The sequence below is a fragment of the Mastigoproctus giganteus genome, chromosome 2, assembly GCF_048544385.1.
Source record: "Mastigoproctus giganteus isolate SK-2022 chromosome 2, ASM4854438v1, whole genome shotgun sequence".
Classification (NCBI taxonomy): domain Eukaryota; kingdom Metazoa; phylum Arthropoda; class Arachnida; order Uropygi; family Thelyphonidae; genus Mastigoproctus; species Mastigoproctus giganteus.
In genome coordinates, this window is record NC_143576.1 from 213,088,060 (window position 1) to 213,105,395 (window position 17,336).

Genomic DNA, 17,336 nt, shown 5'->3' on the forward strand with positions numbered 1-17,336 from the left:
TTCACTTTGGAAGTGGCCATGGTGAACTTTCTTACATAAGTCAACAGATCAACAGAATTACTGTACCTGTACCCTTTATTTTACCTGTTCATTAAAATTTCACTTGCTTTTCATTTAATGTTTCTTTTTCCTTTATTAACCAACTTGTACTGATTTACAGGGTATTTTAAAGGTAGGATGAGGTGGTTAGCTGTGGGGAAAGTATGTGCTAATCTAACCACTGGTGATCCAGCACCCCACAGGTCCCAACAATGCCGGACTAGTGACGGTCGATCTGTACTAACTATACCACTTTTTTCACAATCTTGCCACATACTAATATAACATACTGAGAAGGAGATGTTCATACCATTTTCTCATTAGTATAATCTTAGAATAGTGATAGTAGATCACTTGTTTTGTAACATATATTTCTATAATTCAAGTATGCTGTGGAATTATCTAGCTCTCTTATAAAAATTTTACCCTTTTTAATCCTTCGGTAGTCATGTGACCTTTCATGACACCTTTAGTCATGTGGATGACTATCCTCCAGTTTAAAATTCATTTTTAAGCCTGTGAATTTTTTTTGTCCCTTTGTAATTTCATAATAGGTGTTCTTATTGATCTATTCAGAGACATCATAAACTGGTTTTAAGTTTCTGGAAGAAAAGGACAGCCATGAATAATCTCTGTAATGTTCAAAGATTGATGGAATATTTGTATCAAGCATCAATGTATAATCATATATATATATATATATATATATAATCATAACTGATACAATAAATATTTGATTCAGTTATGATTATTCTAACAATCAATAGATTATTGTTTATAGAAGATTCATCATGGAATAATCTGATGTTCAATACTAATAGAATACTTATTAGTATTTCATATATGTTGAACACAGAGTAAAGATATTGGTTTCCATGATATGTGTACTATATATTTTGAAGAAATATTTCTTTTGAGAAATAATAATATTTTATTACAGTAAATATACAGAATATTTACTGTACTGTGTATATACATACCCTCATTTATCCACTGTAACAGTTGTGCTTCACTCTTGGCACTAAAATCATCTACTCTAATTCTTTCAGAAAACAACATGGCAAAATCTACTTACACAAATAAAATGAGAGCAAAGGAGGACACTATACTTTAAAATCTAAGTGAAAAAAAAAATTTTTTTTTTTTTTCTGTTTATACTCCAGGACGACCAAACGGGTCAGAGGAGTTCACAAGATAGACAGAATACAAGAAACAACACTGTATTCAGCAGTCACAGGCTTGAACCCCGGTCAATCAAGGCACATGTACTTGTGCACCTGACCACTAGGCTACGGCGGCCTGAAATCGTAACAAGGTCAAAATAAAATAACTGTTGGAATCAACAATGAACCACAATGCAGCATGAATTGTCAACCATGCAGCGACTGAAGGGTTAATCTATAAAAAGAAAAAAAAAAATCATTACTTTAAGAAATACAGAAATATAAAATCACTACACAGATTTTGGTATAAATCCTGCATATATGTACATACAGTTGTGTTAAATACATAAATTTTGAAAGTACGTAAATTTTCATTATAATGCTTTTACAGTCACTATAGATCATTAAAAATGAATGAGATTTCATAGGATTGATCATTAGGCCAGAAAAAGAGTATTAAAAGTAGGAGGCACTGTAAGCAGCAGCATTATAATGAGAGTTGTACTGTATCTCATTCTATTTCATTTTACTTTCAAAAAGTGGTGTTTCTGAAGTTGGAAAAAAAAAGTTAGTAAATCAAAATATTGTATTCTGTTTCATAATTGAGGTAACTTCTATTGTGAAATTTTATTCAATATATTTTAATAGAAATTAAAATATATTTTTGCAATAACATGCATTTTTCCATATTTTAATTGTGGTTATTATGTGTACAATTTCTTTTTTAAGTTAATATAAAATAATTTTCAAAGAGCACATCTCTGAGCCATGAATTCATTGCATGAAGGGGATAGTTTTAAATCTGGCAGAAACGCTGTTTAGTAATCACTAAATCTGTCTGTCTTTTTTTTTTTTTTTTTTTTTTTTGTTTTTATAACATCTAATGTTATGGAGTTACATATAAAAGTCCAAAGTTTTTATGCATGAAATTTTTAACATGAACTTTATCCTTCCTTTCATCTCTACTATCTTGTGTTTTTAATATGTCCATAACTTACTAATATGCCTACCTCCCTTTGATCATATTTCACTATCAGTTTATCACTGGATGATTCAGATGACCAGAATGGACTGAAACCTCCCACCCCTCCACCTCGAAAGTTCATCAGTCGCGGTGGGGTAGGTTCCTTCCGCCTGCCTTGTTTGACCAAGCAGGACAGTCACGAGCAGCCTATCTTAGTCAGAGGAGGTTCCCAGGAGCAGCAGTTGCCTGATTCCCTTGATAGCAGTGAATCGAATATTATGAGTCGCATTGCTGCATCCCTCAGGTTTGCCCAAGTTCCTGCCATGGCTGTAGCTGGTCTTACTCCTGATGGGGACATTGGATACCAGACTCGAATTATGCAAGATGGCCCAAACTTCATCCCTGCCCATAGAGCCTCCTACCATGGTATTGTTGTATTTTTTTTTTCTTTTCTTTCCTCTAATTGCTATTTCCATAAAATAGTAAGATATAAATGTAAAAATTTATTTAAATATGTATAATAAAAAATTTTGAACTAAATTATAACTTTTGATTTTTGTTGAAAATTTGATTTAACATGCAGCTTATTATTAGGGACTTGATTTCAAAGTTTAAAAAAAAAAAAAATTCTTGTAATGTCACCACTGATATGTGACAATATTTCCTTTTATCTATCATTAGTTGTATGGGGATAATTTTGATTCTCTCTTTATTTGTCTTCTGCTGTTGTACATGTGAAAAACCATTTACTCCAGAATAAACCAGTTACTACTATTTTACTCAGGAATAACTTGTGTTAGGTAATTTTTTGGCACAATTTCTCTATTAAAATTCAACAAATCCTTACTGAATAAAAGCAGAATGCCTCTCAAAGCTGCAGCAGGTTTAAGCATATTACTGTAAACATAAACATAGAATTTCAAAATAGGGAATTACTATGTTGAAGAGATTAGCATTAATAGAGGCACATGATGCAAGAAAGCAAGCTTTGTAGCATCAGCCACAGGAAAAAAAAAAAAAAAAAAAAAAATTGCCGACTGCATACCTCCATTTGTTCCAAATACCTGTCCAGCTCAGCCTTAAATTTATTTAGGCTATCAACTTCCACAACAAAAGATGGAAGTCTGTTCCACCAGTCAACTACCCTCTGGCTAAAGGCAAACTTCTACACATCTATCCCACAACTGTCTTTCCTCAATTTGAATTTATACTCTGGTGATTATTCTGAGCAAGAGGAATAATCCCATCAGCATTGAGAATGCTCAAACCATTCGAGACTTTATAAACCTCAATCAGATCACCTCGCAGGTGTCTAGTCTCCAAACATTGTAATCTGCAAAACTTTAGGTTGCTCTTTCTTTGTAAGAGCAACCTTTTGTTCCATTCACTAATCTTGTTGCCCTTCTCTGTACTCATTCCAACAACTCTACATCCTTCTTAAAATGAGGCCTCCAGACCTGTATGCAGTACTCAAGGTGAGGCTTGACCATTGCCTTATACAAGGGAATAATCACCTCCTTATCCCTGCTAGAAAAATTCCTTTTCATTCTCTACCACTGTCAGTGTAGTACCACAGAGTTGATATGTTATTCTGGGGTTACTGCTTACCATATGTAGTACTTTACATTTGTCAATGTTAAACTTCATTTGCCAATTCTCAGCCTATCTGCTTAACTTTCCTACTGTCATTAGTGTCATTAACAAACCTGCCAACCTTCATATCGTCTGCAAACTTTCACATTAAGCCCGATATACCATCATCAATATCATTTATAAATACAGAAAACAACAATGGACCCAACATTGAACCCTGAGGGACTCCACTAATAACATTAGTCCACGAAGAGCAGGCAGTGTCCATTGATTACTACTCTGTCTTCTCCCGCTCAACCATCCCTTTATCCATAGCAGCAATTTGCCTCCACTGCCACACTGCTCCAATTTGCGCAGCAGTCTTCCATGTGCAACAGTATCAAAAGCCTTTCTAAGATCCACATATATGATATAAAAGTTATTCCCTGCATCCAGTTCCTTTGTGACCACATCATAGTATCCAATCAAATTGGTCAGACAAGACTTCCCCTTAACAAACCCATGCTTGTGTCCGAGCTATAACTGAAGTCTTGTTTAGGTGATCCTGCAGTGCTTCTTTAACCAGTGCCTCCATTAATTTCCTTGGAACAGAAGTTAAACTAACAGGTCTGTAATTACTTGTGTTGCCCTTTGATCCTCCTTTGTGAATTGGGGTCACATCTGCAGACTCCAGTCCATGGGTAGCTCCCCTCAGTCCAAGGAAGCTCTCATCATTATGACTAGCGGTTTGCGTACTTCCTTTTCTGCCTCCTTTAATATAACTGGATAGATTCTATCCACCCCAGGTGCCTTTCTTATGTTTATCTTCAACAATTTCTCCTCCACTTTCCTCCCAGTTATTACAAAATCATCTAGCTCACTGCCAGAGTTTAGTTCGCCTTTGGCATTTCCTTCCCTGAATCACTCCTCATGTGTGAATGTAGATGCAAAATACTCATTTAGTTTGTTAGCCACCTGAGCAGGATCATCAACAGTTGAACCATCGATATCAAGTGGACCAATCTGATTCATCCCCTTCCTTCTAAAGTTTACATACTGTTTTTCTTTGCATCCTTTGCCAAAGATTTTTCATAATCTGCCTTTGGCTGCCTAACCTCCTTTGTCACTTGGTTACAGACCAGCTTATATCTATCGTAGGCTTCCATGTAATCCATTAATTTATATGTATCCCATGCATTTTTCTTCTCTGCTACATGTCTCATTAGTTCATCTGACATCCATTTAGGCCTAAACCTTGAACAATAATTCTTAGTTAGTATGAAAAGCCTAGTAGCTTCCAAGATTATTTCTTTGAATTCTTCCCATTTTGAATTTGCTGTTGGTAACATCATCAGTTGGTCCCACCATATAGAATTTAAATACTGTCTCAGACCATCATAGTCACCTTTAGTAAAGCAAAAACTTTTCCCCTTACTCCTGATGGTAGTTATCTCTTTGAGTAAATCCCACTTCAGCATGCTGTGATTACTGCCACCTAGTGGTTCCTTTATCTGCAGATTCTTAATGCATGAAGAATCAGTACTGATAATCAGATCAAGAGTATTACTCCCTTTAGTTGCCTCCCAAACATGCTGATGTAGAAAACAATCTCGTCCAATAAATCCACAAAAGCCTTGCTAGTATGTGAGTGAACAACCCACAAATTCCAGTCAATATCTGGGAAATTAAAATCCCCCATTATAAGACTCTCTCTGATTTACTGGCCCACTCTATTTCTCTGTACAGTTTTTTTATTATACTCATCAGAGTCATTAGGCCTATAACACACTCCTACACTCAATTTTGATTTCCCAGTGCTTATGTCACACCAATCTGGCTCGACACTGCACTGTCCAGCAATGTCGACTGGCTGCACTTCCTTGGATTTTATGTGTTTTTTTAACTAATAGCAAACCCCTTCTCCCTTCCTATCCTGTCTATATTTCCTGTACACATTGTACTCCCCAAATTCCAGTTCTGCATTCCTTATATCTGTGGGACTCCACATCTCTGATATCCCAACAATATCTGCCTTTGATGTTTTGACCAACACCTCAAATTCACCAAATTTATTTCCCACACTCCTGGCATTAGTGTACATGCAAGTATACATGCACCTGTTCCTATTCTTAGCTACCCTAACACAACCCATGCAGTTTCCTTGTACTACAATGACTCCCAGCAGTCTCTGAAATCCCCTGCATCTTGTTTTCCAGGCTGCTACTCATTCCAATAAAAGCAGTGCAAGAATCTCTTTCATCTCTGCCAGTGGCTACTGTTAATCTATTAGTCCTTGTATTCCCCCCAACTAGCAGTTTTCCGACCCACCTAACACTGCCTCGACAGCATCAGCAAAAATTCTTGCACCCTTTCTATTTAAGTGTATACCTTCCCTGTAGAAGCAGTCTCTCCTGTTAACAAGCACAGACCAGGCTGAGAAAAATTCTACCCCTTGAGCCTTGCACAAACTCTCCAGGGCCAAATTGATTGACAAAGCTCTCATCACATTCTCCCTCCTATCGTGTCTGGGCAGAATTGCAGACACTTTCAAATTCAACCCTAATTCACAGCTTTTTTTTAACAGTGACCTGTACTCTTAATATCATTAGTGCCAATGTGTACAACAATATCACATTTTGTGCCCTTAAAAGATGATATCTTCTCCAAAACATCACCTACATTTGCACCTGGCAGACATATATCATGGTGTGTGTGTGTGTGTGTGTGTGTGTGTGTGTGTGTGTGTGTGTGTGTGTGTGTGTGTGTGTGTGTGTGTGTGTGTGTGTGTGTGTGTGTTTTGTGAATATTCCTATTTTTGTATTATAGTAACACCATGTGAATTAATCTGAATACATCATGAATTGTCAAATTAATAGAAAAAACATCTGCTAAAAGATCTAAACCTTCCAAACATTTCCTTGTTCATTTCATAAATATTCATTGTCTCAGTTCTAATCTCAGTGATGTCCATTTCCACTTACAGTCTGCCAAACCCTATGTGCTTTTTATAACAGAATCCCAGTTATCAGTTTATTCAACCACTGCTCATTTCAGTTGTCTGAATTATTCGCTGTATGATTCCTTTCACTTCAAAGATGCTACTTGTGCATATGTCCGTTCCGATGTTCCCTGTCAGAGAATTAGTAATTTAGAATCTCCTTTTTTTGATCTTCTCTTGCCCAAAATCTCTCAACTACATTCTGTCAAATTCATCTCTTGCTTCTATCATTCTCCTAATTCCACTCTAATCACCTAGAACTCTTAGACTCTTGAAACTCTTTGAAACTTGACTTTCTCCAGTCCAACTTTCCTAACAGCGAGGTAATTTTCTTTGGTGATTTTAATGTTCACAACTCCAAGTGACTTCCATTTTCTAGTCACATGGGTTGAGCTAATCAAAATGCTGAGGCTTTTGCATTTTACTATGACCTTGCAGAGATTGTTCATTTACCTATGAGAATACCTGAAAGTCCTAACCATACAGCCAACATGCTTCATCTTTTTCTCACAAACAACCCATCTAAGTACACAGTTGAGGTGAATGGTCCTTTAGGCACCATAGATCACAACTTGATGATGGTGTCTTCTCCAGTGGAGCCTTTCTCTTGTGACCATTTCCAACCTCATTTTGTTTGGGCCGACCGGGCTAGCCGAGTGGATAAAGTACCTGCCCGGTAACCCAAAGGTCGCGGGTTCGATTTCCGACTCGGGCTTGGATCAAAGTACTGCAAAAACCTTGGGAGGTGCAATATGGCCACAGAAGCCGATGCACCAACAACTACCAAAAAAAAAAAAAAAAAATCATTTTGTTTGGCACTACAAGAATGAAAAATGGGATGATCTGGGAGATTTCTTTTCTTTGGTTGGATTACTCTTTCAAATCTTCTGATGTCAACATTTGCTCAGATAATGTCAGTCAAATTATTCTTGTAGAGATGAAATCCTTTATTCCACACTCCACCTTGAAATCTCATCCTTTATCTAAACCTTGATTTTTTTCCCCAATAAATGTGCTAAGGCTGTTCGAGATAAGAATGTTGCACATCGCAATTGGCTCTTGTCCAAATCTCCAGATTCATTTTATGCTTACACTAAAGCTTGCAACAATTGTAAAGCAGTTAGTAATCAGTCCAAACTACATTTGAACAGGCTAAGAGTATAAACTTGCTTCTTGTCCAAATGGTAGTTGGGCATTCTAGTCTCTTGCCCAAGCTATTGGCTGCAACTTTTGCCCATCTCTATTCCCACCTCTGTCAAAACTGGATAGTTCTATTGCCATTTCAGCCAAATATAAGGCTGACCTGCTAGCATCTTACTTTTCTTCTAACTTGTGTATTGATGATCTTGAATAAACCACATCTTTTCACTGTCACTTTTTTCACTTTCTTTTTCCAAAGGTGTTTTCCTCTCTGCCTCAAAATTTGCTCATGTCTAGTCAGTTCCTAAAACGGGTGACAAATCTCTTCAATCCAATTATCATCCCATTGCTCTTACTTCTACTCTTTCTAAAGTAATGGAGAAATCAATTATCTGTACGAGCAAGAACTGATCAGATGGAAGAAACCTTCCATCTGATCAGTTCTTGCCTGTATGAATTCCATCAGTGTCAATCCACTGGTGATATTCTGGCTTATGTATCTAACCGTGGACAAATTCAATGGAAAAGTTTGATGAAACTCAAGAAGTTTATCTTGACATATCAGAGGCTTTTGATCATGTTTGGCATAAAGGTCCTTTAAATAAGTTTCCATCTTATTGTTTGACATCTGTTTTTTGCAATTGGGTATCTACTTTTCTCTCTGACTGCTCACTGTGGGTGATGATAGATGGCTCTCTGTCTTCTAACTTCTCCACTAATGCTGGTGTTCCTCAAGGTTCAGTTCTTTCTCCCACTCTTTTCCTCTTGTATATTATTGACCTTCTTCCATTGACCAGAAAATCCTATCCATAGTTTAGCTGATGATATAACATTGCATTCTACCTTCCAGTTTGAGAATCATATTTCTATTGGGGATTACCCTGACTTCTAATATCTGTTGGCATAAGCACATTACAAATATTGCTTCCTTTGCATCTAAAATATTGGGCTTTTGGTGTTACTTTCCTTCCAAACAACTGTTCACTCTCTACAAACTGCAAATCCACCCTACCATGGAATATTGTTCACATATATGGGGCAGTGTCCCCAAATCCTCTCTCTCAGGCTTCTAGATTACTTCAGTATGTTGAATACTTCAGTATCATCATCAGCCATTTTCAATCCACTGCAGGATGAAGGCCTCTCCAGCAACTTTCCAGTTCCTTCTGTTTTGAGCACTGGCCATCCATTTACTACCCAAAAACTCATGAATTTCATCTATCCATCTCTGCCTTTGTCTTCCAGGTTTTCTTCTAGCTCCTCTTGGGTACCATTCTGTTATTTTCTTAGTCCATCTGTCATCATGTCTTCGAGCTATGTGTCCTGCCCAAGACCACTTTAGTTTTGATAAGAATGTCCTTTACTTGAGTTTGCTGCCTAATCCATGTGTTTCTCTTCTTATCTAACAGTCTGATTCCCAATATAATTCGTTCCATTCTTTGCTGTGTAGTTCTCAGCTTCTCTTCCATTCTTTTGGTGAGTGCCCAAGTTTCACTTCCATAAGTCATGGTGGGGAGTATATATTGATTCATTATTTTACGTTTCAGACAAACTGGGATATTGCTCTTCAGTATGTGACTATATTTCCTGAATGCTATCCATCCAAAATTTATTCTTCTCTCGACTTCCAGCCATTTATCATTATTACAGCTAATAACTTGTCCCAGATAAGTATATGACTCCACCTTTTCAATTACTGCTCCTTCAATCATTATTTCCCTTTCCGTGGCATACTTGTTCATCATTACTTTTGTTTTAGTCATATTCATCTTTAGTCCAAAATCCTTACTAACTGTGCATAACTGATTAAGATTTTCCTCTAATTCTTTGGGATCGTGGCTTATGACCACAATGTCATCTGCAAATCGTAAATGGTTTAAGTACTCTCCGTTCACATTGACTCCTTTCTGCGACCAGTCTAATCTTCTGAAAGCTTCCTCAAGGGCAGCAGTAAACAGCTTCGGAGATATTAGTATTCAATATACTTCAGTATATTGAATACTAAATATTGTTTTCCTGCATTTAAATGCATTCATGTTATCACCATACCAATTTCTTAGTGCTACATTTCCCTGGTTTTTATTATCAGGCTAAAGAAATACTAAAATGAATAATAAAGAGAGAAAGAAAATAAACTCAGTTAACCAAAAAAAACCAGTGTGGTATACAGATTCTTTTTAATAATTTTAAATACCTACTGCAGAAATTTAATATACATGTTGCAATATATTTTAAAGGATTTAGTTTAATTTATTAAATAACCATTTAATAAAATTTATTTTATATTAAATTTAAAAAATGAAACGGGAATAAATGTCAAAAATGTATTAATTTGTGAACTGGGCATTCAAAATTATTTAAGATATCGTTGTACTGCACTTTGGCTTTGTGGTTGACTTTGAGTTTAATTTTTTTATATCCTTCTTTCTAGCATTTTTCAGCCTGCAGATAAAATGTGTGAAATGTTTGCAGACCTGTCTAGAATAGGACATGACCTAGCCAAGGAGGATGTCTTTGTGTGTGTGTGTGTGCTAGGTGCAGAGATTGTGAAGAAATTAAGTACCAACTCAGCAATCTGATGGACATCTATGAGAATTTGAGGTGTAGGGTATATGCCCTTGAAGAAATTAATAGGAAGGGCTTATCAAGTTCTCAGCTACCCAAATCAATGGTAGGGCTCGCTGATGACTGATGCACAGAGCTCCTGTGCATCAGGAAACACAGCGACAGTCTCCAAGGCAGAATATGCTGGTCCCATAGGAAGTAGGACTGTTAGCATTAGCATTAGCATTATTAGAGGCATTTGATGCAAGAAAGCAAGCTTATGCAGCATCAGCCAAAAAAAAAAAAAAAAAAAAAAACCACTTCCACTTCACCCCTCTGTTCGTTCAAAATACCTGTCCAGCTGAGCCTTAAACTTATTTAGGCTATCAACCTCCACCACAAGGGATGGAAGTCTGTTCCACCAACCAACCACGCGCTGGCTAAAGGCAAATTTCCGCACGTCTATCCTACATCTGTCTTTCCTCAATTTGAATTTATGCCCTCTCAGGTGATTTTTCTGAGCTAGAGGAAGAATCCCATCAGCATTGAGCATGCTTAAACCATTCAAGGCTTTATACACCTCTATCAGATCACCTCGCTGGTGCCTAGTCTCCAGACACTGTAATTTGCAAAACTTAAGCCTTTCTTCGTAAGAGCACCCCTTTGTTCCATTCACTAATCTTGTTGCCCTTCTCTGTACTCGTTCCAGCAGCTCTACATCCTTCTTGAAATGAGGCCTCCAGACCTGTATACAGTACTCTAGGTGTGGCCTGACCATCGCCTTATACAATGGAATAATCACCTCCTTATCCCTGCTGGAAAAATTCCTGTATATCATTGACAATACTCCATGAGCTACTCTTGCAGCCCGTCTGCACTGCTCAGAGAACTTCATATCTGCCTGCACAACCACCCCCAAGTCCCTTTCATTCTCTACCACTGTCAGTGTTGTACCACAGAGTTGATACGTTGCTCTGGGGTTGCTGTTTCCCATGTGTAGTACTTTACATTTGTCAATGTTAAACTTCATTTGCCACCTCTCAGCCCATCTGCTCAACCTTTCCAGATCCTGTTGCAGCAGCATAGTGTCAGTAGTGTCCTTGACAACCCTGCCAACCTTTGTATCGTCTGCAAACTTGGACATTAAGCCCGATATACCATCATCAATATCATTTATAAATACAGAAAACAATAATGGACCCAACACTGAGCCCTGAGGGACTCCACTAATAACATCAGTCCACGATGAGCAGTGTCCATTGATTACCACTCTCTGTCTTCTCCCCCTCAACCACCCCTTTATCCATAGCAGCAATTTGCCTCCAATGTCACACTGCTCCAATTTGTGTAGCAGTCTTCCATGTGCAACAGTATCAAAAGCCTTTCTAAGATCCAAGTATATAATATCAAAGTTATTCCCTGCATCCAATTCTTTTGTGACTGCATCATAGTATCCAATCAAGTTGGTCAGGCAAGACTTCCCCTTAACAAAACCATGCTGTGTCTGAGCTATAACTGAAGTCTTGTCTAAATGATCCTGCAGTGCTTCTTTAACCAGTGCCTCCATTAATTTTCCTGGAACAGAAGTTAAGCTCACAGGTCTATAATTACTTGTGTCAGCCTTTGATCCTCCTTTGTGAATTGGGGTCACATTTGCACATTTCCAGTCTATGGGTACCTCCCCTGAGTCCAAGGAAGCTCTCATAATTATGGCTAAGGGTTTGCTTACTTCCTTTGCTGCCTCCTTTAATATAACTGGATAGATCCCATCCACCCCGGGTGCCTTTCTTGTGTTTATCTTCAACAGTTTCTCCTCCACTTTACTCCCAGTTATTTCAAGATTCTGTAGCTTACTGCTAGAGTTGAATACACCTCTGGCATTCCCCTCGCTGAATAACTCCTCATGTGTGAATGTCGATGCAAAATATTTATTTAGTTTGTTAGCTACCTGAGCAGGATCATCAACACTTGACCCATCAATATCAAGTGGACCAATCTGATTCATCCCCTTCCTTCTAGAGTTTACATAAGTAAAGAACTCTTTGCTGTTTTTCTTTGCATCCCTTGCCAAGGATTTCTCGTAATCTGCCTTCGCCTGCCTAACCTCCTTTGTAACTTGGTTGCATATCAACTTGTATCTATCATAGGCTTCTGTGTCATGTGTTAATTTGTATGTATCCCATGCATTTTTCTTCTCTGCCATATGCCTCATTAGTTCATCTGACATCCATTTTGGCCTAAACCTTGAACAATATTTCTTAGTTGGTATGTAAAGCCTAGTAGCTTCCAAGATAAGTTCTTTGAATGCTTCCCATTTTGAATTTGCTGTTGGTAACATCATCAGTTGGTCCCACTGTATAGAATTTAAATACTGTCTCAGTCCATCGTAGCCACCTTTATGAAAGCAATAACCCTTCCCTTTACCCCTAATGGTAGTTACCTCTTTGAGTAAATCCCACTTCAGCACACTGTGATCACTGCCACCTAGTGGTTCATTTATCTGCAGATTCTTAATGCATGAAGAATCACTGCTGATAATCAAATCAAGAGTATTACTCCCTCTAGTTGCCTCCCGAACATGCTGATGTAGAAAACAATCATCCAATAAATCCACAAAAGCCCTGCTAGTGTGTGAGTAACCAGCCCCCAAAATCCAGTCAATATCTGGGAAATTAAAATCTCCCATTATAAGACACTCTGATTTACTGGCCCACTCTATTTCCCTGTACAGTTCCTTATTATACTCATCAGAGTCATTAGACCTATAGCACACTCCTACTCTCAATTTTGATCTCCCAATGTTTATGTCACACCAAACTGACTCCACACTGCACTGTCCAGCGATGTCGACTGGCTTCACTTCCTTGGTTTTTATGTGTTTCTTAACTAATAGCATAACACCTCCCCCCTTCCTATCCTGTCTATCCTTTCTGTAGACGTTGTACTCCCCAAATTGCAGTTCCGCATCCTTTATATCTGTGTGACACCACGTCTCTGATATCCCAACAATATCTGCCTTCGATGTTTTGAGCAATACCTCAAATTCATCAAATTTATTTACTAAACTCCTAGCATTGGTGTACACGCAAGTATACCTGCACCTGTTTCTATTCTTAGCTACCCTAATACAACCCATGTGTTTACTTGTGCCGCAATGGCTCCCAGCAGTCTCTGAAATACCATGCATCTTGTTTTTCAGGCTTGTTGTTGGTGACTATTGTCAGGAAGACAGGGAATATATTGTGCAAAAAGGATAGGTGGAACAGGACTATGGTATGTCTGCCAGGGGCAAAAGTTGATGATGTTGTAGGGCAGATATCATCTTTTAAGGGCACAAGAGGTGATATTGTTGTACGCTTTAGTAATAATGACCTTAAGAGTAAGAGATCTGCAGATTTACTTAACAAGTACAGGTCAATGCTGAAAAAAAAGTCATGCATTAGGGTTAAATTTGAAAGTGTCTTCAATTCTGCCCAGACATGATAGTAGGGAGTATATGATGAGCGCCTTGTCAATCAATTTGGCCCTGGAGAGATTGTGCAAGGTTCACAGAGTAGAATTTTTTTCAGCGTGGCCTGTGCTTGCTGACAGGAGAGACTGCTTCTACAGGGATGGGATACACTTAAATAGAAAGGTGCAAGAATATTTACTGATGCTATCGAGGCAGTGTTAGGTGGGTCGGAAAACCGTTAGCTTGGGGGGTTCACAAACTGAAAGATTAACAGTAGCCGCATGCAGAGGTGAAAGTGATTCTTCCATTATATTGAGCAGCAGCCTAGAGAGAAAGTTGCTGGGGATTTCAATAGCTACTGGGAGTCATCATGGAACAAGTAAATACATGGGCTGTGTTAGGGTAACTAAGAGTAAGAACAGGTGCATGTATACTTGCATGTACACCAATGCTAGAAGTATAGTAAATAAATTTAATGAATTTGAAGTGCTAATCAAGGCATCAAAGGCAGATATTGTTGGGATATCAGAGACATGGTATCACACAGATATAAGCAGCACAGAATTGGAATTTGGTAAGTACAATTTGTACGAATGGATAGACAGGGTAGGAAGGGAGGAGGGGTTATACTGTTAGTTAAGAAACACATAAAATCTAAGGAAGTGCATCCATTTGACATGGGTGGAGGTGCAATGTTGAGTCTGTTTTGTGTGACATAAACACTGTGAAAAGGAAAATGACAGTGGGAGTGTGTTATAGGCCTAATTACTCTGATGAGTACAATGAACAATTGTGCAGAGAAATAGAGTGGGCTGTAAATCAGAATGTCTTGTAATGGATGATTTTAACTTTCCAGATATTGACTGGAACTTGTGGGTTGGTCATTCACATGCTAGTAAGACTTTTGTGGATTTCTTGGAGGATTGTTTTCTACAGCAACATGTTCAAGTTGCAACCAGAGGGAATCATACTCTTTATCTGATTATCTGCAGTTATTATTCATGCATTAAGAATTTGCAGATAAAGGAACCACTAGGTGACAGTGATCACAGTGTACTGATGTGAGATTTACTTAAAAATGTAACTACCATCAAGGGTAAAGGGAAGGGTTTTTGCTTTCATAAAGGTGGCTAGAGTTGTCTCAGACAGTTTTTATATTCTTTACAGTATGATCAACTGATGATGTTATCAATAGTGAATTCTAAATGGGAAGTCTTCAGGAACTTCTTGGAGGCTACTAGGCTTTTCATAGCAACTAAGAAATACTGTTTAAGGTTCAGGCCTAAATGGATGTCAGATGAATTAATGATGCTTGTGGAAGAGAAGAAAAATGCATATAAATTATCAGGTGACACAAAAGCCTAAGGCAGATATAAGCTAGTCTGTATTCAAGTCACAAAGGAGGTTAGGCAGGCAAAGGCAGATTATGACAATTCTTTGGTAATGGATGCAAAGAAATACAACAAAGAGTTTTTTACTTATGCAAACTCTAGAAGGAAAGGGATAAATCAGATTGGTCCACTTAACATAGATGATTCAACTGTTGATGATCCTGCTCAAGTTGCTGATAAACTGAATGAGTATTTTGCATCTACATTCACACATGAGGAGTTATTCAAGGAGGGGAATGCCAGAAGTTTATCAAACTCTAACAGGGAGCTAAGTGATTTTGTAATAACTGAGAGCAAAGTGAAGGAGAAGTTGCTGAAGTTAAATATAAAAAAAGGCATCCCAAATGCCTTTTTTATGTTTAATTTCAACAATTCTATACAGTTATATTGAATTCTATCCTGGTATATTGCGGGCGGCAGGGAGGGAAGTTAGCAAACCCTTAGCCATAATTATGACAGCTTCCTTAGATTCAGGGGAGGTCCCCCATGGACTGGAGATGTGCAAATGTATCCCCAATTCACAAAAGGGGTTCAAAGTGTTACACAAATAATTATAGACCTGTAGTTTAACTTCTGTTCTGGGGGAAATAATGGAGTCACTGGTTAAAGAAGTGATGCAGGATCACCTAGGACAAGACTGCAGTAATAGTTCAGATACAGCATGGGTTTGTTAAGGGGAAGTCTTCTCTAACCAATTTGATTGGATACTACGATGTGATCATAAAGGAACTGGATGCAAAGAATAATTTTGATCTCATATACTTGGATTTCAGGAAAGCTTTTGATACTGTTGCACAAGAATAGTGCTGTACAAATTGGAGCGTTATGGCATTAAGTGCAAGTTGCTGCAATGTGTAAAGGGATGGTTGAATGGAAGACGGCAGAGAGTACTAATAAATGGACACTGCTCTACTTGGACTAATGTTATGAGTGGAGTCCCCCATGGTTTGGTGCTGGGCCTATTGTTGTTTTGCGATATTTATTAATGATATCGATGAAGGTACATCAGACTTAATGTCCAAATTTGCAGATGATACAAAGATTGTCAGGATCGTTAATGACACTAAAGACAGTATTCTACTGCAACAGCACCTATAAAAGTTATGCAGATGGGCTGAGACGTGGCAACTGAAGTTTGACATTGACAAATGCAAAGTACTGTATATGAATGGAAGACGGTAGCAGTAACCCAAGAGAAATTTACCAACTGTGTGGTGCTACACTGACAGTGGTAGAAAATGTAAAGGACCTGGGGTAATTGTGCAGTCAGATATGAAGTTTTCTGAGCAGTGCAGACAATCTGCAAGAGTAGCTCATGGTGTCTTGTCAATGATATATAGGAATTTTTCCAGCAGAGACAAGGAGGTAATTATCCCTTTGTATAAGGCAATGATCAGGCTGCACCTTGAGTACTACATACAGGTCTGGAGGCCTTGTTTTTAAGAAGGATGTACAGTTGCTAGAACGAGTACAAAGAAGGGCAACAAGATTGGTGAGAAGAACAAAGGGGATGTACTTATGAACAAAGACTTAAGTTCTGAAAGTTGCAGCATCTGGAGACTAGGCACCTGTGAGGTGATCTGATTGAGGTGTATAAGGCTTTGAATGGTTTGTGCAAGCTCAGTGCTGATGGAATACTTTTGCTTGCTCAGACTAAGAACCTGAGGGAGCATAGATTCAAATTGAGGAAAGACAGCTGTAGAATAGATGTGTGGAAGTTTGCCTTTAGCCAGCGGGTAATTTACTGGAACAGACTTCCATCTGTTGTTGTAGAAGTTGATAGCTTAAATAAATTTAAGGCTGAAGTAGACAAACATTTGAAGTGACTGGATGGGCGAAATGGGAATGTTTTTTTTTTTCTCTGAAGCTGTATAAACTTTCTTTCTTGCATCATATGCCTCAACTAATGCTAATACCATGCTAATGAGTTTGATGCTAAAATTCCACAGTGAATATGAAAACACAGCCTGCTAAGCAATTGGTTTGGTGAATTGAACATACTGGGTAATAGGAACTTTCCTGATATAGTATTCTATAAACTGAATGTAATAGATGATTAATTTCTGTGGTGTAA

General features: G+C 38.0%; 1 protein-coding gene across 1 annotated transcript in view; it reads left to right on the plus strand.

The window, feature by feature from the left end:
- LOC150090042 (muscle calcium channel subunit alpha-1-like) overlaps positions 1-17,336 on the plus strand; it is a 1,145,904-nt gene that overhangs the window by 1,090,364 nt on the left and 38,204 nt on the right. Inside the window, exon 44 of the mRNA XM_090389719.1 lies at positions 2,240-2,592. Within this exon, the coding sequence (XP_090245845.1) occupies positions 2,240-2,592 (353 nt within the window). The remainder of the gene's footprint in view (positions 1-2,239; positions 2,593-17,336) is intronic.